At 41.1% G+C, this 19,235-nt stretch overlaps 2 protein-coding genes across 2 annotated transcripts in view; both read right to left on the bottom strand.

Annotated features, from left to right (window-relative positions):
- Nucleotides 1-379: 379 nt before the first annotated feature.
- On the bottom strand, nucleotides 380-1,841 carry hcrt (hypocretin (orexin) neuropeptide precursor). Its single transcript, XM_080905652.1, has 2 exons — nucleotides 1,631-1,841; nucleotides 380-890 (listed from the first exon to the last, which is right to left on the bottom strand). The coding sequence occupies exons 1-2, from the start codon at nucleotides 1,763-1,765 to the stop codon at nucleotides 525-527; spliced, it is 501 nt and encodes a 166-aa protein (XP_080761778.1). The 5' UTR covers nucleotides 1,766-1,841; the 3' UTR covers nucleotides 380-524.
- An 815-nt stretch (nucleotides 1,842-2,656) lies between these two features.
- The window catches only part of LOC308410671 (inactive phospholipase C-like protein 2), a 70,692-nt gene continuing 54,113 nt past the window's right edge, over nucleotides 2,657-19,235 (bottom strand). The window contains exons 4-6 of the mRNA XM_080904203.1: nucleotides 17,950-18,025; nucleotides 7,353-7,462; nucleotides 2,657-4,381 (exon numbers count right to left, since the gene is read on the bottom strand). Coding sequence (XP_080760329.1) covers nucleotides 3,917-4,381; nucleotides 7,353-7,462; nucleotides 17,950-18,025 — 651 coding nt within the window. The 3' untranslated portion in view covers nucleotides 2,657-3,916. The remainder of the gene's footprint in view (nucleotides 4,382-7,352; nucleotides 7,463-17,949; nucleotides 18,026-19,235) is intronic.

Consider the following 19,235-nt stretch of genomic DNA (forward strand, 5'->3'; position numbering starts at 1 on the left):
AATTAAATTTAAGAAACCTGAAGCACCCTACATGCACTGGTGGCTGGTTACTATTTACCTTGGGTGTGGCTGATGGATTGTGCTTATAGACTAACACGAAGGTTGTTTTTATTTTTTGGCTGGATTCAGGCATTCATCAGTGATTTTCACGTGGATAAATCTTGATTATCTATTTTAAATCTCTGGGTGTCTTCCACAGTCTGCTTTTTATCCCATAGTCCTCCCATCACCCAAGAAATGATCATTACTGTATGTGATGTCTATCAAATGCTTAACTTATTCCAGAAAATAAAATTGAGTGTTTGTCACCTTTGTATATAGTCATGAAAGTTAACAGTTGATCAGCTTTGATTCTTTTTTATTAGATCACAGACCCTTTTACATATATGTACAATATAGAACATTTTTCCTAAAATTTGGAGATCACATTCAAATTCACATTATTTCTGAGGAAAAAAAAAATATACATTTGGTGGAAGATGTGACTTTTTTCATCTAAACAGCGTCCCTGGTTTTACTCAGTTTCAAACAGGCAGGGGTGTCATAATGGTCGTTCCAGATTGAGCCATCCAGTCCATGTACTGCTCCCCAGCTCTCTCTCTGGTTCTCTTCCCCATTGTCAGAATCCCTGCTGCTTGGTTCCTGGAGCCTTGTAGGAGCTGTTGGAGTCGGCTCTGAAAGCGATACGCGTCCTCTTTTCGTTTGCCCAGAGTGAGGATCCCAGCGGCCGCATCATCCGTGAGGGCTCCACCCGGTCCCTTGTTGCCTGAGCGACACAGCAACACATAAAGGCGGCAGGGACGAGACGGTTCTCTGCAGCACTCAGGCTCGCTGTGAGCGTCACAGGCCAGCTGAGACAGTAGCAGCAGCAAGACCAATACCATGGCTTTCTGGTCAGATTAAAAATATGATTTTTAGGATTAAAGAGGTATGATTAAATAACAGAAAATGCATGAAGTGCATGTAAATGTGAATTAATATGAAATTGAATGGACAAATTCCAATGCATAATAAATATAAATCACTGAATTTATAATAAAATAATACTGAAATCTATTATAAACAATGATAATAAGCCTAAAGCACTAGTCAGTCAGTATCAACATGCCCATGCAACATGTTGGTAAGCTTAAATTTTAACCAACATTGCATTACGTACAATACAAACAGCCCCCATTTAATGATAAAGTTTATAAGCCTGAACATATATGTATATAGCCAGGCATAATTAGTTATTTCTCCTATATCATAGGGAAATTATTTCTATTCTTCTATTTATTTTTATTCCCTCACTCCAGGGTTACAGAAGAGAAGATGCTGTATAATAAATGTACATATGTATTTATCATAGGAGCTTGGTGACATGATAAAACCACATTCAGTAGGAAATGGTCAGTTAAATATTTATAGGAAAATGCATTAAATGTATTCCTCCACTACACTTGAGAATTGAATAACTGATACCAAATATCCCAAATTGTTTTTCAGTAGGCTGCTTATACCCTTAGCAGCACAAAAGGATGCTAATGTAGAAAAAGCAATTAAAAAGAACAAACAAAACAAATCAGCAAAGTAAAACCATGACAAATGCTCAACAAACAAACAAAAAAAAATGAAGCTGTCTTCTTACCTTGTTATTCATTTCCATCCCAGCAGCTTGTTGGAACTTGGTGGGGAACCACAACATCTGCTCTGTTGTCTGAAGGGAAGTCATCTGGTCCCAGGGGTAGAATGAGTGTCTTTTATATTGTCCTGTGCCATCCATCCCATCAGTCCTCTGGACGTCATTTAGACCAGTGACAAACGTAGCACAAAACCACTGATTCTCTCTTTTTTTTGGGTCTTTGCTCATTTGAAGTTTGCTGTAAAGCTTTCTGCCATTAATTAGCGGCCTATCCCAGGTCATCTCCAAGACGCCTGAGTGGACCTTTGATGCACTGCAGGTATGTTTTTGTGGCTGCATGCTAAAGGCTTATTAAGACATACCATTACAATGACTGGTGAGGGGCTGAAGTCTATTAGCAAATATATATATATATATTTTTTTTTTAAAAACGGCTGCCCTTTCTCTGCTCTAATGACAAGTTCATTCAAAGTCTATGCTAATGAGGATGCATGGACTTTACTCTCTCATAGTGAAAGCACTTCACAAGAAAAGACCTAGAAAAAGACTTCCGGTAGGGTGTCAGGCATGTCAGACACATCTGTGCACAAATGATCTGCTTTACAAATCGGGGAAAATTTGCAGTAAAAATAACAAGATAACAACTCTTAAAAGTTGTTTTTATCCTCACAACCATTTACTTAATGTTTGTTGCCATCTTATGGACAACAGGAAGCAGTGCTATCTCATTCATGATAAACTAAATGGCTTAAATCTATTTTAGTAATAAGGCAATCATTTAAGATCGATTGAGAATTGACTATGCATTACAGTGCACTTTTGTAAAGCTATATTGATTGTTGCTTTCAAATGGCTAGGTCTCTTTAAAAAATAAAAGCAGTGGCACCGTGTGTGAACCCTGCACAGTAAAAACCTTATATCAGTTTATCAGTTTAAAAATCGAAATAAAATTGCAAAGAACATCCATTTATCCCAGTTCATATCGCTACTTGAATGATTATTAAATAGTAATGAACAAGAGGAGACAGGAGAAACAATGAAGCCAGTTTTAATGGGCCACTTAAGAGATCTCTTACAGAATCCACACTCACTTTGAAGTGAAACACGTCAGGTTACTGTTTGATTGTTGTGTTGTGGTGCTAACCCCCAAACCTTTCATTCCAATCCCACATGCACTGGTTGGCTTGATCTGCACCACAGAACAACAGGTGTCAAATCACTGTGTATGTGGAAGTAATGTTAAAAAATACTTAGGATATCAATAAAACTAACAACAGTTATAATAATATCAATCATGAATGTCTCAGAATTATTATAGCAATATATGTTCCCTTCTTACACTTTGCATACATTTTACATCTATAGTCACTTTATTCTTATAGACAGCAGTATCATGTTCCTGATGATCTTTGACCTCTAACGGGAGGGGTCAAATATTCCAGTTGTGACTGACTGGTGAACTCCGCCACTTAAGGACGTGCTCCATCCTAGGGACCAGGACATCAACTCACATAACATCATATACATAGCCCCTAGGAAGGAGACAAAAAGATTGTGTGAGGAGTGTATAAGAATGCCGGAGAACTTAAACCCTAAGAGAATTGACACTAGAGATCTGAGGGGCCTGATGAAGACTGACACCAGCAATAATACATCAGGGTGATTTTGTTTTCTATTTTAGCACTACAGCTGCTTATTTTGTGCTGAAATGGCCATTTGTGACCCCTACAGACTAGTAGAGCTGCTCTACTTTGTGCCACTAAAATTAAAATGGCCTCCTCTTCATCATCAGAATAAGTGAGGGTTTCCTGTATGTCTTAGTTGTGGGAGGGAAAGTGTGAATGTGAAGAAATAAACACTCGAAGACATGCCAAGGTGTCTCTGAAAATAAAAAGGCAAATTTGTGGCATTAAATGCCAAAGTGAGGTAAAGCCTGTACCCACAGAGCTAGAGTACATCGTGGAGGGGCTTGAAAATAGCAGTGCCCAGAGAGAGACAGGGGTATGTAACTCACTGATGTTTTCAGCTGTTATCCTTCTGTTTTTCACTTCTAGCTGAAGTGTAGTATCTCGCTTCTCTTTCATATCTCTGGCCAACTCAAATCACCTCTCAAACTTGCGTCTCGCTTCTAACACGACGAGGCTTCCTCCTCCTCATCATCTCTTTCAACTTCTCAGCAACTTCCTCCATCTCTCTTTCTTTACTGACCTCTTGCTTTCTTTCTACACCTTTCTGCTTCTCTATCTCACTGTCTCTCTTTGGGACGGATTCTCTGTGGGCACAGGCAGTGGGTCAGCAGGATCCCGCAGGACTGTCACTGACAGTCTCTTTTTCTTTCTCGGGGATGGTGTCGAGAGGTACTGCTGCCCCCTGCTGCTGGTTTTGGAATTGAAACTGGTGCTGGGGTAGCGGTGGCGGTTGAGGGTAGGCAGGTGGTTTTGGAACAGGTGGGGCCAGAGGAGGAGCCGATAGCTGGGGATGCAGCTGGGGATATTGCTGGGGATTCGGGTGCAGATAAGCCTGAGGTGCGGTCTGAGACTGGAGCTGATTTTGGGGTTGGCACAGCAGTGGAGGCGCTGGGTGGGTCTTGGCCTGAGGCTGCTGCTGTGTCTGCTGCGGCTGGTGGTGAGGATGGTGCTGAAGCTGTGGGGAAGCTGCTCCATTTTTACTGAGGCCACAGGACTGAGCTGCACAGTGGATCTGACGCAGAGTGTCCAGTGCCTCACTCTTTGCGTGCTTTAGCAGGTCAGCCTGGCCCTAAGATTTAGACACAGAAGAAGAAGCAGAAAGAAACATTTGTTAATATCACTCAACTATATAAAATTTAAATGCATTCAAACAGCATTCCCTAAAGGCTACTTATACTAAGTCTATTTTAAATAACACCATCAATGCAATTTTCTTTTATCCCTCTTTTTTTTGTTTTTTTTAGAAAATAGATTTTAATCTCTAAATGACCATTATCTGCATGACTTTTTAGTGAGAAGAAAGTAAAGGTGCTTATATTATTGCTTATTGTTAATGTATTACTCAAAAAGATGCAGAAGGGGGCAGTATGAAGCCAATGAACAAAGGGCTTTGGTTTCTTGCCAGCCCTTTGTACTGTTCCTCTCAGCTTGTAAGTACTGCTGGCATATGGTGGCAATGTTATACTACATTTCTGCTCTTTATTTGAACACCCCAGAGATGAAACCCTGCCATATGTGGAGGAAGTGGTCAGGGCAGGCATCCTGCGCTACGGCACTGTCAAGTCAATCTGGGCCACTGCCATGGCTGCCTCCCTCCCTTAAGCTAGCTGTCTCTGCCATGTGGAAATGTGGTGGAGTTTTCTCCACAGGCAGTTATTTCTGTGTGTAAGAGGTGCTTATATTATTAGAACTGTCCAAAGGAGATGAAAAAAAAGGGAGAAAGACCACACGCTTCGACAAACTCCCTCCACTTGAACAATCTAATTCTTGACTCTTCCCCTCAGGGTTTACTCTCGCCAGATTCCTCCAGCATGTCCACTTCAACATCTGCTCACAAGAAAGTTGAAAGCAATTTTCCTTTTATCTGCATTTATCTGCATATTTTACCTCTCTCGCACTGAACTTCGGTCTGTCTGACGTGCTGCGACAGCTTGCTGGGCTAACCTCCTTGTGAAGAGATACAGTCTGACCTGTTGTGGACCAGACTAAAATATAAACGGCGAAAGGGATAAAGTTCTTAGTGCCACAAGACAGGTACAGCGGTATGACATACTGGGGTAAGACTAAAGGTGATGCTCTGCAGACGATGGCCTGCGATCTACCCGTTGGTGATGTTAATACACTGCAAGTGGCATTTTAGCTCAACCAATACAGCACGCAAACCCGGAGTATGAGCATGTCATATGTTTGGAATAAAAAAAGAAGGAGGGGGAAAAAAAGAAATTATGTAAGTCATGACTCACCAGGCATAAAATAAGATGGCAAGAAGCTTATCCTGTGCTGTCTGAGTCAAATAACGGCTACACTTGTCTTTGCATGCATTCACCCCTACAGCTGGCCTAACGTTGTCCGCAGGAGGCTAAGCTGATGTAAGGACAGCTACTAAATCCCACAACTATATCCTCATTAAATTCTAGACCCATGTCCTTTTTGTTTATCAGAAACGGACCACTCCTCTGAGAGAAATCGAGTAGTCGATAACCTGCCTCTAGGTATTATTTTACATTTATAGACATTCACGGGGAGTTAGAAGAGACAGCAGAGTATAAGCATCATTGGGACATATAGATTGAGTCAGTTCTTATATTAAAACAAGACATCTACCAGAATTTGATTTAATCACATATAAAAGGGTTAGAGTTACATTGGCTTACCACAGAAAACACTGAGGAGGCCAAAATCTGAGTGAATTTAAGAGGAGGTTATTTAATTATATGTAACTGCCCAAGAAAACAGATTATAACACTAGAAAGTACAAAACGTGAACGATTTGGGAGACACGTCTTTTTTCAAACCCTGTTATTCTTCTAAAAAGGACAGCAATATGGCTGACATTTGCTTCAAAGGATCTCTTTCTCTCTCTTTGATTTTTCTTTTCTCTTGACTAACTGGAACAATAAGTGGCAGAAATGGGCAAATACCCTCATTCACCGTGACAGCCCCGAACTGACAGAAACTGTCAAAGTAAGGTTGGAGAGGGAGCTAGAGACGAACACTGACAAACATATAGGACATGGCTCTTCCCTCGGCTTTCCTCCCAGCATCCCACACTTCCAACTAACAACCAGCGAGTACTTCCTGGCCTGCTGAGAATCTGGAGAGGCTGACAGGTGAAATAATAACTGGGTACGGCTGCCAGCCTTGGCAAACAACCACCAAGCTCTCACCAAATGTTCACTATGAGACGCAGATTACAACTGAAGAATGGGAAGAGGACAAGACGGAGTTATGTGGGTGCCACCTTGTTATTGAAAGGGTGGCTCATCACAGGAGAACAGACGAAAAGGGGGGGGGAGACGACGATCGGAAAAATAAGGTGTGTGAATGTGGTTAGTACTGAGATAGATTCTGGACAGCTGGTCTACCTAAACAGCAAGGGCATAAATTGCACCATAGATGGGTGGAGGACATCATTTTAACCCTAGCAGCAATGCAACCCCCTTTTTGTTGTTTTCCATCTGGCAAGACTGGCATGAAAAGGAGAAGACATCTATCTATCCTAATGCTCAAGCCACTCTGTCTGTACTTAGCATGTGGCGTTATTTTAGCGTTGCTATTACCGGCAGCAGTCGTAGAGGAAATGAGATGAGAGCATTGAGCAGCCTTATCTCCTGTGTCAAGGGGCAGGCAAAGACAAGAATGCATCATCATCAAGGCATGTCTAGGGGATCCAGTGTCTCCTTATGAGGAATAACAGAGCAGCATATGTGTGTCTACAAACAAGCGCGAACAATCCTATCATGTCTTGTCAAGATAGTTACACGACCAAATAAATAAAATGGTACTTGGACTCAACAGTAATTAATTAAGAGGTTTAGGGATTAGAGAAGAGGGAAATACAATTAGCCCAGTGAGCTTTCTTAAGACATTATGTTATTTAATCTCAGCAACATGGTCTCAGATTGCTTGTCCAGTTGGGTACAGTCCCCATAGTAATCTCAAATGCACATTAATCAGTTTTAATAGTTGTACTTTATACAAATGGGGGGTTTAGATTAATTATTAGGCTTGTTGCTGTGTTGTAGGAGGGGTTCACTAACCTTCAGCACAGTGATGTTCCAAGCGTAGCTCTCCATAGCCTTCTGCAGTTTACGTCCTTTCAGACCCTCCTTTGCTCCAATGCGATGCAGGTCCTCGTGGAAGTCCAAACCTGGACAAAGACACAGGCAGGCGTGCCATGTAAATAAAAGCAAATCATATTAAAGCCAAAAAAATACCATGCAAAAAACACTTTTAGGCATATTTTTAGTAGAAGAAATTTCTTAATAGAGTAAATATCCTCATGCATGCAGACCAAGGAAAATAACTACATTTTGCAATTTTGCAAAAAACACCATGAAACAAAATATGCCTGCTGAGAAGTTTTAGGTAAAGTGTCTTGCAGTGTACAAAACTGCCATAAATGCATTAATGCATATTAGTCCAGATCTGTTATGCATATAACTTCACAGACATTATAAAATGCAATGACATACTGTAATATAACCATCTTTTAGTACATTTTATAGTTTGTTCTTCTACCCACAACCAAGTTGGAGCGTTACAGTTGGATTTTAGCATGCAATGTGTTGGGTTGCTATGGCTGTCTAAACAGAGGTCATATGAAGCAGGCTAAACTCTAATTAATCTATCAGTGCTTCCTGCTTCATTTAGCCCAGGCAGACCGTAACTAATCCCCTGGGCTTTAAGAGCAAACTCCTCCTAAACCTAAGGCTCAGCCTGCTTGTCAGTCTGTCCCTGACAACTGACCTTATGGTTCTCCAGCTTCAATTTACTGCAAAAACAATGATGAAACATAATACACTACAATTCACAAAAAGCCCGTCACCTCAAGGCATTCCTTCTTTAGTCTTTGAACATTTCCAGGTGGCAGGTACTGCAAGAAACCTCTTTTCAGGAACATTCTTTAGTTGAACTGGTGGAGAGTAAGAGACTTACTGTACTGCAAGTATCAGAGCCGTATAATATCCACTGTTTTGTTAGGGTTTTTTTGTTTTGTTTTAATATTCAAAAAACACCCAAAATTTGTGCTAGGAAAGTATGAGATGTCGTCTTGGTTTTGTAATGTAGCTACTAGGGGTGCAACGATACACAAAATTCACGGTTCGGTTCGATACTTTGGTGTCACGGTTCGATATTTTTTCGATACAAAAAAAATGTTCATGCATTTTTAATTTGTCATTTATTAAAATTATAAATATATATTTTAACTCAAAAGTACAGTTTTTAAATTTAACCCTAACCCTTGTGCGCGTTTTTTATTTTGACAGCGAATGCGCACCTGCGGACCACTTATGTGCAGCCCTGGTTATATAGCTTGTCATATTGCAGCCACAGAAATTATTTTGTCCATGAAACCATAAAGCTGCACTTTCTTTTTGCCTTATAGTCTGATTTGTCATAACTTCTCCGTTTTGTGGTAAGCTTTTATTTGGCTGTCACTTCTTCACCCTGACCTGTCTTATTTGGCTCAGCAGAACTGAAATGCTTTTACACGCGCACTCACATAAGCTCAGCGATTCTCTGCGCGATCAACCTCTCACATGTTTAAGCTGCGGGAGATTTCACTTGTCATGTTTGCATAGTAAGCTAACATTAATAAGACGATGTCAGAGGAATTGGTGCACAAATTATCATCACTCACAGATCAGTGCTGTCGCTCTCTATACACAGTTCGCACGATTGCAAAGTGAAAGCAAAAAAACAAGCGCAAATTCAAACGCGACTTCAATATGTCACATATTGACAGTGGCTCACCGATGCCAATGACATAATTACCCAGCTACATTTCTGAAAGAATGCAAAAGCATTGACATATATTTTTCCTACAATAGCCCGACGGGCAGGGAAGAGATAGATTTTGGTAGCCCGACTGAAAAAATCGCTAGCTCCGGGACGTCGGGCTAGCGATTTTGCAAGCCCTGTATCTGATTGAGGAATCACTCATCTTTGGAAAAGAGAGTTTATTACAGAGAAATGGCTCTTTCCAAAATAAAAGCTATACTATCCGCTTCTTCTGGGCTATATTCTCAGCAGCATAAGGAGAATCATGTGCTAACAGCTGTCTAAATGACTCGGCTAAAGTTAGTAGCATGCTTGTTGTTTTTGTCTTTGCACTAGGATGATGTCGGCGTAAATGTGCAGTCATATTCGTTGTGTTCCCACTAGTGCTTTCAGGTTAATCTCGTTGAAATGACCTTAACGCCACAACACGGCAAATCTCCGTTAACGAGCTACCGCCAATCGCTCTGTGCATGGGGCTAGACGGCCAACAAGTTAACGAGCTAACTGCGCTAACACACTAGTTCACACCAATGTAATTGAGCATTGCATGGCACATCCAACATACTGTTTTACTTTAGTCCATGACTCGCTTACCTTCAGGGTCATACGTCACATGAAAACCAAAATAATTCCAAACGCCAGATCTGAATGAGGGTCAATTTGCCTGTTGCAAGGAGAGCTTAACTTCTGTCTCGCTAGCTTGCCCTGTGCTCTTCCTTCTGACTATGCTGTCTGTGTGGAGCGCTCAGTGGATCTGCGCTCGACAGTGCAGCCTAGGCGGAGTAGTCGAACACAGATTCACTGAGCGCTCCACACAGACAGCATCGTCAGAAGGAAAATTGATAAAATAAATTACAAATGTTGTATTGTTCGATACATATGCGTACCGAACCGAAAGCACTGTATCGAACGGTTCAATATCGATACGAATATCGTTGCACCCCTAGTAGCTACATTGTTCCCCATTTGACAAACTGTTTGTGTTGTCATGTTCAGAGTGCATCCTTGAAGCACAGAAACATGCAAAGGGATATAGAGGCCTCTCATTTTGGAAAACACAGTTAAGTAGTTAAGTAAGAAGAAAAATGAGACTATGTTGACTTTATGAAGTCAAGATAAAAAATAAATAAATAGAATAAAAACAAAATTACCAGTTTTCAGGGCAAACCAGGGTGAACCATACCAAAAATAACTAATGTGCTATCATTTCCAAACACTGGTGATGTACAACCAATGCAGAATATCTGTTTCAGAGCCTGAAAGTTCTGCTAACAGGGATTAGGACTGATTTGATCTCGTAATCTGTTGTAGTTAATGGGCTCAGAGAAGAGCCAAGGAAGTTTGTGTTCACAGGACACAAGAAATTAGGATGGCAGGGAGCAGAGTAAGTCATGAATTTAGCAAATTAGCTAGAGGACGCAATACAGCTCTTGAAGCATTTAATTTGGCATTATGAAGCTTTCCCTTCCCCTAACAGCCTCGATGTTGCTGTTCCTTAGTGTCACTTAAACTATGTGAAATTTGAGCTAATAAAAATGTGGCCCTGTAGCACACTCTGAAGAGATTGAATTTTACGTTGAGAGAACGAGACAGGGAGAGTCGGGTCCTAAGGAGGACTTAGGGAATAACATATCACACACACACACACCTCGGTAGAGTAAAAGCAGAGAGGGTTTTTGCCTTTGTAATGAGTACTGCAGCAGCACCTCTTCTGCTTCAAAAACATACAGTGGCTTCAGGCAGAGAGACAGAAAGGTAAGTAAATAATAAAATCAAACAGAACCTTCAAACAGGATCTGATGAAAAGAAATAATGAATAAAAAGATAGGAAATGCTCTGAGTGGGGAATGCATGACAGTCAGCTCAGTGTTTCATTAATTTATCTCTATTCATACACACTGCAAAGCCCAAACACAATGCCATGAAGCAGAACGTGGGATATTCCAGCTGCTGATGAGCTGGGAGAAAAACTGGTTAAATCCAAGGAAGATAAATTGAGGGAGAGTTCTTTATCTTTTCTATTGGCAATAAAATACACAGTGCTGACTAAAATAGTGGTTCATCATAGCGAAAACCTTTGCAAGAAAGAGAACATCAATAAATACACATGGTAGGGCTGGCAGAGAGGCAGCGGATCTTTAACTCATACAGTAAGCTTGCACCTGTTCCTGGACCTGCCTTAATATGGCATGATGCATGACTATATTCAAGACAGATGCCTGAACACCTCGCTACCAGACGTGGAATACATAGAGGTGCTGAGAAGTACAGCTGGTGCCCCCTTTTCAAGAAGGGGGGCAGGAGGGTGTGCTCTAACTTCACTCCTCAGCCTCCATTTCTCAGAGTCCCTGGGTCCTGAGTTTTCTATAAATTACTGTTCTATTGGTTTTGAGAATCACTTGTTCTGAGTTTTTGCATTTCCCGGTTGCTTTGCAATGATTTTATCTGGCTTCATTTTCACTTCTAGTTCTGTTCATGGTTATACTTTGGTTTATATTTAAATCCTTGAGTTCCTGCCTCCCTTGTGTTTCCGTGTCTTGTTTAGTCTTTGTGTTTTGCTACTTCCCATTTTTATTGTGGTAGTCTTTTGTCTTTTGTGCTTGGTGTTTAGTTTTACTTCCTTTTGAGTTATTATGTTATGTTATCCTCAGCTGTGTTGTCACGTGCTACTTCTCCCTCATTAACTTGTGAGTATATGTTGTCTCTGTCTCTCCTTGTCCTTTGTCATATTGTCCCTCACTGCTGTGTGTTCCCTTGCTCCATGGTTTCTGGTTTTTGGAATTCCTGGCTTTTTTCTGCATACATTTTTGGCTTTTGTTTACTCTTTGCCTGACAGCATTAAAGCAGATTTTTGGAGTTATTCCCATTTCCCCAGAGTCCTGCATGAGGCTCCACCCTTGCTCCCACACGGCCAATCCATGACACCCGGGGAAGGTCTATGCCAGGTTACCAGAGAGGAGAGTTCATCTGTTAGTTGAACCTTGGATCCAGGAAGAACAATGCATTCAAGTTTGCTCAACGAGTCTACATAGTTTTTGGGAATTTGGAGAAAGTACTCGACTGCATTTCTCAAAATATAATGTGAGGCATGCTTCAGGACTGCTTCAGCTTCAGCCCATTTGGTTTCTGTCCAACTGCATTGAGAGCTTGATTCGCTCTGAGGCAACAAGTCAGACTCATTCCCTGTGAGTACTGAGTTCACTGGGCTGCCCTTTGGCACCAATTCTGTTAAAATCTTTTATGAACAGAATTTCTAGACACAGCTAAGGGGTAGATGATGTCAGTATTGGTGGTCTCCCAATCTTTCCTCTTCATTTTGCAGATGTGGTTCTGTTAGCTTTACTGAGTCATGACCTCCAGCTTGCACCGGGGAGTGTGAGAAATGAGAATCAGCACCTTTGATTTTAAGTCGGAGTATTTCAGGGTCTTCTTAATGAGTGAGGGGAGAGCAGAAAAGGAGATTGACAGACATACTCTTGCAACATCTGCAGCAATGCAGATGCTGTACTGGTATGTTGTGGTGAAGAGAGAGCAAAGCGGGAAAGCGAAGCTGTTGATTTACTGGTCCACCTACGCTCACCTATGGCCACAGGCTGTGGGTAGTGAACGAAATAATGAGATCGTGGATATAAGTGACAGAAATGACTTTCCTCTGAATGCCTGGATGTGTGGGCTCAGCCTTAGAGACAGGATAAGGTGCTCAGCTTATCTCTCATTGGGGAGGGGCTCAGAGTGTGTACTTCTCCACATTCTCCTGGGCGCTTCTTAGGTCAGGTGTTTTGGGCATGTCCCAATGGGATGAAGGCCGGGGGGAAACCCACAACATGCTGGAGACATTATATCTCTCAGGTGGCTTAGGAACACTTTGGTGTCCCGAAAGAAGGGTTAAAGGATGTGGCCAAGAAGAGGGAGGTCTAGGCATCTCTGCTTAGAATCTTTCTCCTACGACCAGGATGTGTGTATTTAAGTATTTATATCATCTGATCACCAAGTATATCACCTTCATACAAAGGTACAGTCATGCCACATTTGCATCTGAAAATGAATGCTCTGTTCTTTGCGATGTGAGTAAATCGGTGCACTGACGAACTAGTACACCACGACACATACACATCTAAATGAATTCTGAATACAACAAAGCTTATGCATTACATTTTTAAGAAACACTGCTGGAACAAATCTTTAAATAAGCTGGTGAAGCAGAGGCTAGTGGGGAGAATGACTGGAAACCCACACACAGATTAGATATGCATGCAGACAAATAAGCCAGTGTACACAATGTGCACAAAAACACAGTGGTAGCATCTGGAGGTGCCAGAGTGTGCATCCCAGCTGTTTTCCTGGTCCCACATTATGTGTGTGATAGTGAGCCATCAATAGTGCCCAAGGGGAATTATCTAACACCTCTCCATCCTCATCAACACGTCAGCTTCACTGCCCAAATTGAACTGATTAGCTGCAATAATAACTGGGAAAAACTGTGCACAGGAAGGAAGGAGGCGGTGCTGGTGAGACTTAAAAACCACAGCAACCCCAAACTATCCATTTTTAACTTCCTACTCTTAAAATGAGCAATGTGCCAGTGGGCAGGTTAGGATGTAAGAGGATAGTTTGAGCCTCTCATTCAGATCGTGGCCATTGGTGTGATTATGGCTTTGTCACAACAGCATTTAGCTGATGAGCAGAGAACAATTTTAATGTCTAGGGCAAAAGTGTCAGGTTCAATCACAGGTCCTAAAATCAATGAGTGCATGTGCTTACATGAAGCGAACATACTCACGGATCCTACTCCACATTCTCTTTTGGATACTGACAGCCTGTCGTCCATTAGCACCTTTTCTGCTTCTCACACAGCCATTATAACAAAATTATAACTTCGACTTCTGGATTGATCGTGAGGACAAAACCTTCTATTCCGTGCAAATCCATCATTTCACGCTTCACATGCCTCTCACTGACTCTCTATGTTCAGGCTGATGCTACTGTCATTGTCAATATGTACATAATCATATGGTTGATGAAATGGCTTCTGAAGGATGCATTCAGTACTTGTCAATCTATCAAGATAGGTAAATTCATGCTTTCCAAGCCATCAGAATGATGCCGAGTTTTGGTGGGGGAGTCGAGTCAAACCCAGTGCAATGCATGGCGTTTCTTTTCTCCAGGGGTAAGAAATCATTTTAATGAGCTGAGACACAGGTTAAGAACATGATAAAAACAAGGGGAAAGTCTATTTAGGGACAGTGACACTGTAGCATTACTGCAGAAAGTCTGTCTAGAATTTTATTTGTCCACCAACATATATTCTGTCATTTTAGAGAAGTTTCACAACAAGCAGCTCAGTATGTTTTGCTTTGCGTTAGTTTCATATTTATGTTAAACTAAACATCTGAACACTTAAAGATGAAGCAGCATCTTTTATATGTTACAGTAAAATAATCCACAATAACCTTAGAGTATATTGAATTTTAAGTGCTCCAACAGGGAACTAAAAGCCTGCGGTCAGGTTTGTGATCACTGATCATTAGTCATTAGTCTGGTTAGTAGTATAAAGAAATAAAAAGTCCAAATTAGCATGTGATTAAGCAGGTGACCTTTGTGCATGAAGCAAAATGTTGGGGTTTGTTTCCATGTTCATCTGCTGGTAGAGGGTTAGACAAGAGAAGTAAGATTTGCATCTGCTGTTCTGCCAACAGCAGATTTTAAATTTAAGGAACCACCTGGACCACCAATACTGCTTATGCATCTGTACATATACATACACTCAGTGTCCCCTTTATTAGAAGTGCCTGTTCAACTGCTCATTAATGCAAATATCCAATAAGTCAATTACATGACACAACTCTATGCATTAAGTCAGACAGACATTGTACAACAGCTTGCTGAAGTTTACGCAGGTGAGTTAAGTGACTTTGAAAGTGGGTTGTTGGTGCCTGACAGACTAGTTTTAGTTATTTCAGAAACCTGGATCTACTAGGATTTTCCACATAACCATCCATGAGCTTTACAAGGAACGGTCCAAAAGAATCCAGTATCCAACTTTTCTAGACCATAATGCTTGCTGATGCTAGAGGTCAGAGGAGAATAGCCAGACTGCTTTGAGCTCATAGCAAGGCAACAGATGGGCTACAGCAGCAGAAAACCACATCAGGTGCCACTTTTGTCAGCTAAGAACAGGAAATTGAGGCTATAAGTCACACAGGCTCATCAAAACTGGACAACAGGAAACTGGAAAAAAAACGCTGCCTGGTCCGATGAGTCTCTAATACCGCCGTGACATTCCAATGGTAGGGTCAGAATCTGGCACAAACAACTTGAAAGCAAAGATCCTGCGTTGTATTGACAGTTCAGGCTGGTGGTGTCATAGTGTGTCCTCAAGAATGTTCTAACACAAATACAAATGTGTATTTTTGTTCTTTATACCAAATGTGATTACATGTGTTGCTGCACAGGGAGCAACCTTACAATATTAAGCCAATTATTATGGCATTGCAGCAAGTGAAGCTGCAAAAACTAAACAAGTATGGTATCAAATACTGGTGTTAGGTTCACTCTGCTCTGTTTATTCTAAGCTGAAATGACTTAATAAAGGCTAACTTGCCTTTATATTCACTTAAGTCAACAAGATTAGATTTAAAGCTTATAATTCCCATTTTCCAATTTTCATTTTAGGCAATAGGTAACTTTATCCATAAAAAGCCAAGTAAGTTAAATTTTCTAAACTCTGTTGGGGAAAGTGTTTGTTTTGCTGCCTGCTGTAATGTTATACTGTGTCACTGAAAACGATTGCTCTTTGGCCAACGTGTTTTTATTTTTCTGCCTCATTTACTGCCATCAAAGCTACAAGGCCTGAAAGTATGGATACGCATACACACGGAGGAGATGTATATTTGAGAACTGCATGGTTTGGACGAAGGCTTGTGTGTGAGTGCTTGGGGCAGAGGGAATTAGAGTGAGTAATAGGAAAAATGCTGTGTTTGGCATGCAGCTGAGGCCCCTCAAGGCTGCTGCTCCTACCTTTGGTGTCCTTGTATGTTTCTTTTAACTTACATTTAGAAAAACTTTAATATTTGCATTTCATTTGCATTGGAAGGCTTTTGATGAGCCCCTTTGAATGTTATTTCAGTTATGTCAGAGAAGCATACATTTAATCTACAAAACAGAACACGGTTCATTTATTACTGTTCTGTTTAAAACATTTTCATGTGTCTGCAGCAGCACACAAAGCTGAAACCTCTGATTTTTAGCGGACACTGATGTGATTGAGGCTGTGGCGTGGCTGTGTGTGAGGCTTAAGCTTTGCTTAACTCTCCTGTCATCGCCTTTGAAGATGCTTCTAGCTCTGCACTGGGGAACCTTGGAGCGGGAGGGCATCTCTATGATTGAAGCTCCAGGGTTTAGCCTACTTCACTGTGTAACTGCGCTGCACAAATATCAGCTTGGCTTGCTGTGGTCAGGGGTGTTAAGCATATGTCTGCCTCTGAGTGACACCGGGGAGTAAAGCAGGCTTAAAGTGGACTTAACAGCCTCAAGATATTGGGTTGACATGAGCCAATTAGCCAACCCCAGTTTTCACACATAAAATGTAAAATAAAATACACATTTTCAAGTTCACACCAGGTCTATAACGGAGCCAAATCTGCAGGTTCATTAGTTTATTATTCATGTTCATTAGTTTCAATCATGTCTTTCGGTTTCCTGTAGCCATAAAATGTCTTAACATGAAAAATGAAGATGTCACTATTCAAACTGAGCTCTTTTTCGAGGAGCTCTTCAGCAGAGGCACTGCTGCATAGCAAAGCAGCAAGGCAAATGAGGAAGAATTAGCGCTGAATTTAAAAGAGGCTCGAGAAGACAAGCCACAGGATTTCTTGATTTTAAGCCATTTCTCCCTTAATGATCTTATTATGGCCAATTTTATCCTCTCTCCTAAAACACTGGACCTCTTGCATCAAGCAGCCCTTTTAAAAGACTGCACTGATAAAATGCTTTGTTAATTCAGTCCTTTCTCACCATTTCCATCCCTCCCCCTCTTACTGCACACTTTGTCAAACCTTTTCATTTCTCTCCTCCTCTCAAAGGATGTTTATGCTCTCTGTCCTCTTTCTCCTGCAGCCCTTTGTCTGTGTGGCTGGATGATTGTTTTCACCTGCCCACTGACATGATTACTACTCTGCTGACTCACTGATGATGGCCTGCTCTATTGACAGCAGCCACGGCTGTTGATGTTGATGCAGATGCTGTAGGAGTAGACACACAATGCTCATTCTGCTGGGCAGGGGGACATGACACACAATGTGTTTAAAAGGGCGCGGATGCACATTCGTAAATCACATGATTCATTTGGGATTAAAGCAGAGAAGCTGAAAACATCCATCCCTCCTTAAATAAACACAGGCTGTTTTCTTGTGGATCTTATTTGTCTTAAACAAATTAATGAAATGTGCCAGTAAGAGAGGTAATTTAAATCATTTCTCATAAATTTTGTCCTTGAATTATGAGTCATTTTCATCACAGTAGCAGAGAGATTGCAGTTTCCTGCTTTGCTTCATAGAAACACTTATTTTTTTAAGTGTCATAAGAAGAAAGATTTTGAATGCAGGAAGGAACAGGACAATATCACACATTTTTAACAGCCAACGGGAAGGATAAATATCAACTTGACTCAAGTTTCCAGTTATAAATATAAATTTTGTCATGGAATGTTGCTGCTAACACCCCGTTTATCTGAACCTCTTTTTTTAAAATCCTTATTTACACATTCATATCTTCTTTCTTTTAATTTGTTTAGATATTTAATGAAAAGGCATAACGGTCAGCATTTTTCAACAGTGACTAAACAGTGGTACATACCTGCTCGTTGTGCTTGTGTGAGCTTGGAGTAGACCACATCAGCTGACTCGATCAGCGTTTTGCTGGTTTGGATCAGCTACAATAAAAAGAAGACATGGAGTTAATTTGTAGAACACCTTAATTCCCTACCAGGGCCTCCCAGTATAGAAAAGAAATCAACCTCACCATTAAAAGCAATGACAGAGTGAATAAACTCGATCATCTAAACCTTGGATTATTTGCATTCATGTGGATATTACCACCCTCGACAAGGCAATCTCCAACACAACATGACACCCCCGCCCCCCTCCGAGACAGGACAATGTTCCTTGGATCAGTGCAAGGAACATGAAAAAGAGCTCAAGGAATTCATTCAGCTTCGACATTCTTCAGATCCGAATCCAATCGAGCATCAGAGGGATGTGCCAGAACAAGCCCAATCCACGGAGCGCAACCCCAAGCGGCACCCTCCAGGTCTGAAAAAATGAAACCACACTGGAAGAACCCCCAAAAACTGCAGTTCTTCGAAATGCCACTTGAAGGTGGTTCTAAAAGTGAATCAGTCCTTATAAAAAGGACTTATATAAAATTTACAGCAGAAAGAAGCAGGTAGGCGTCGGATAGCTAGCAAGCTGTTTGCTAGTCACCTCAGTTAAAGTAATTCACTGTGTTGCTGGCTTTGTCCACATTGGACATATGGAGTTATCTGACAAAGAATAAAAACCAAAACTGTCTTTTAAACAATAACTTAATGAAATACACGATTATAATCCATCGAATTCTTCCCAGTCAAAATTGACCGTTCAGTTTTAACAGCTCTTAAATTAGCATAACAAACATTTTTCACCACCAAATTCAGTTCAGTGGGCCATTTAGGGGGTCAAGGGCCAATGGGTGGGGGTGGGGTTGGGGGGGGGTCGAGTGGATTCCCATTCATTTCCTATGGCGCTCACTTTTGATCGGGAACACCACAGATGTAACTAGGTTGATAAAAAACACTCAAAATTCAATGAAAGAGGTGCTCATCACTTTCATACGTTCAAGTGCATAGTGTGGAGGATATCATAAGGCCTTGAGGCAATCAGATGTAAAACACAATATTTATGAGTGTTTTAAGTTGTAAAGTTGTAAGTTGTAAAGATTTGAGTCGAACACGACAGGAAGCTTTTAATGATAGAGCTATGATACTGATAAGTCTGTTAAATTACAAAGTCAGCATTTTTGCAAGCTTTCTTTCCAGTCTTCAAAGCAGACACTTTCAGCACTACATTATATTTACTCTATAGTGTTTTTACTCTCACACACGC

This window comes from Rhamphochromis sp. 'chilingali', assembly GCF_963969265.1.
Source record: "Rhamphochromis sp. 'chilingali' genome assembly, chromosome: 15".
Lineage (NCBI taxonomy): Eukaryota > Metazoa > Chordata > Actinopteri > Cichliformes > Cichlidae > Rhamphochromis > Rhamphochromis sp. 'chilingali'.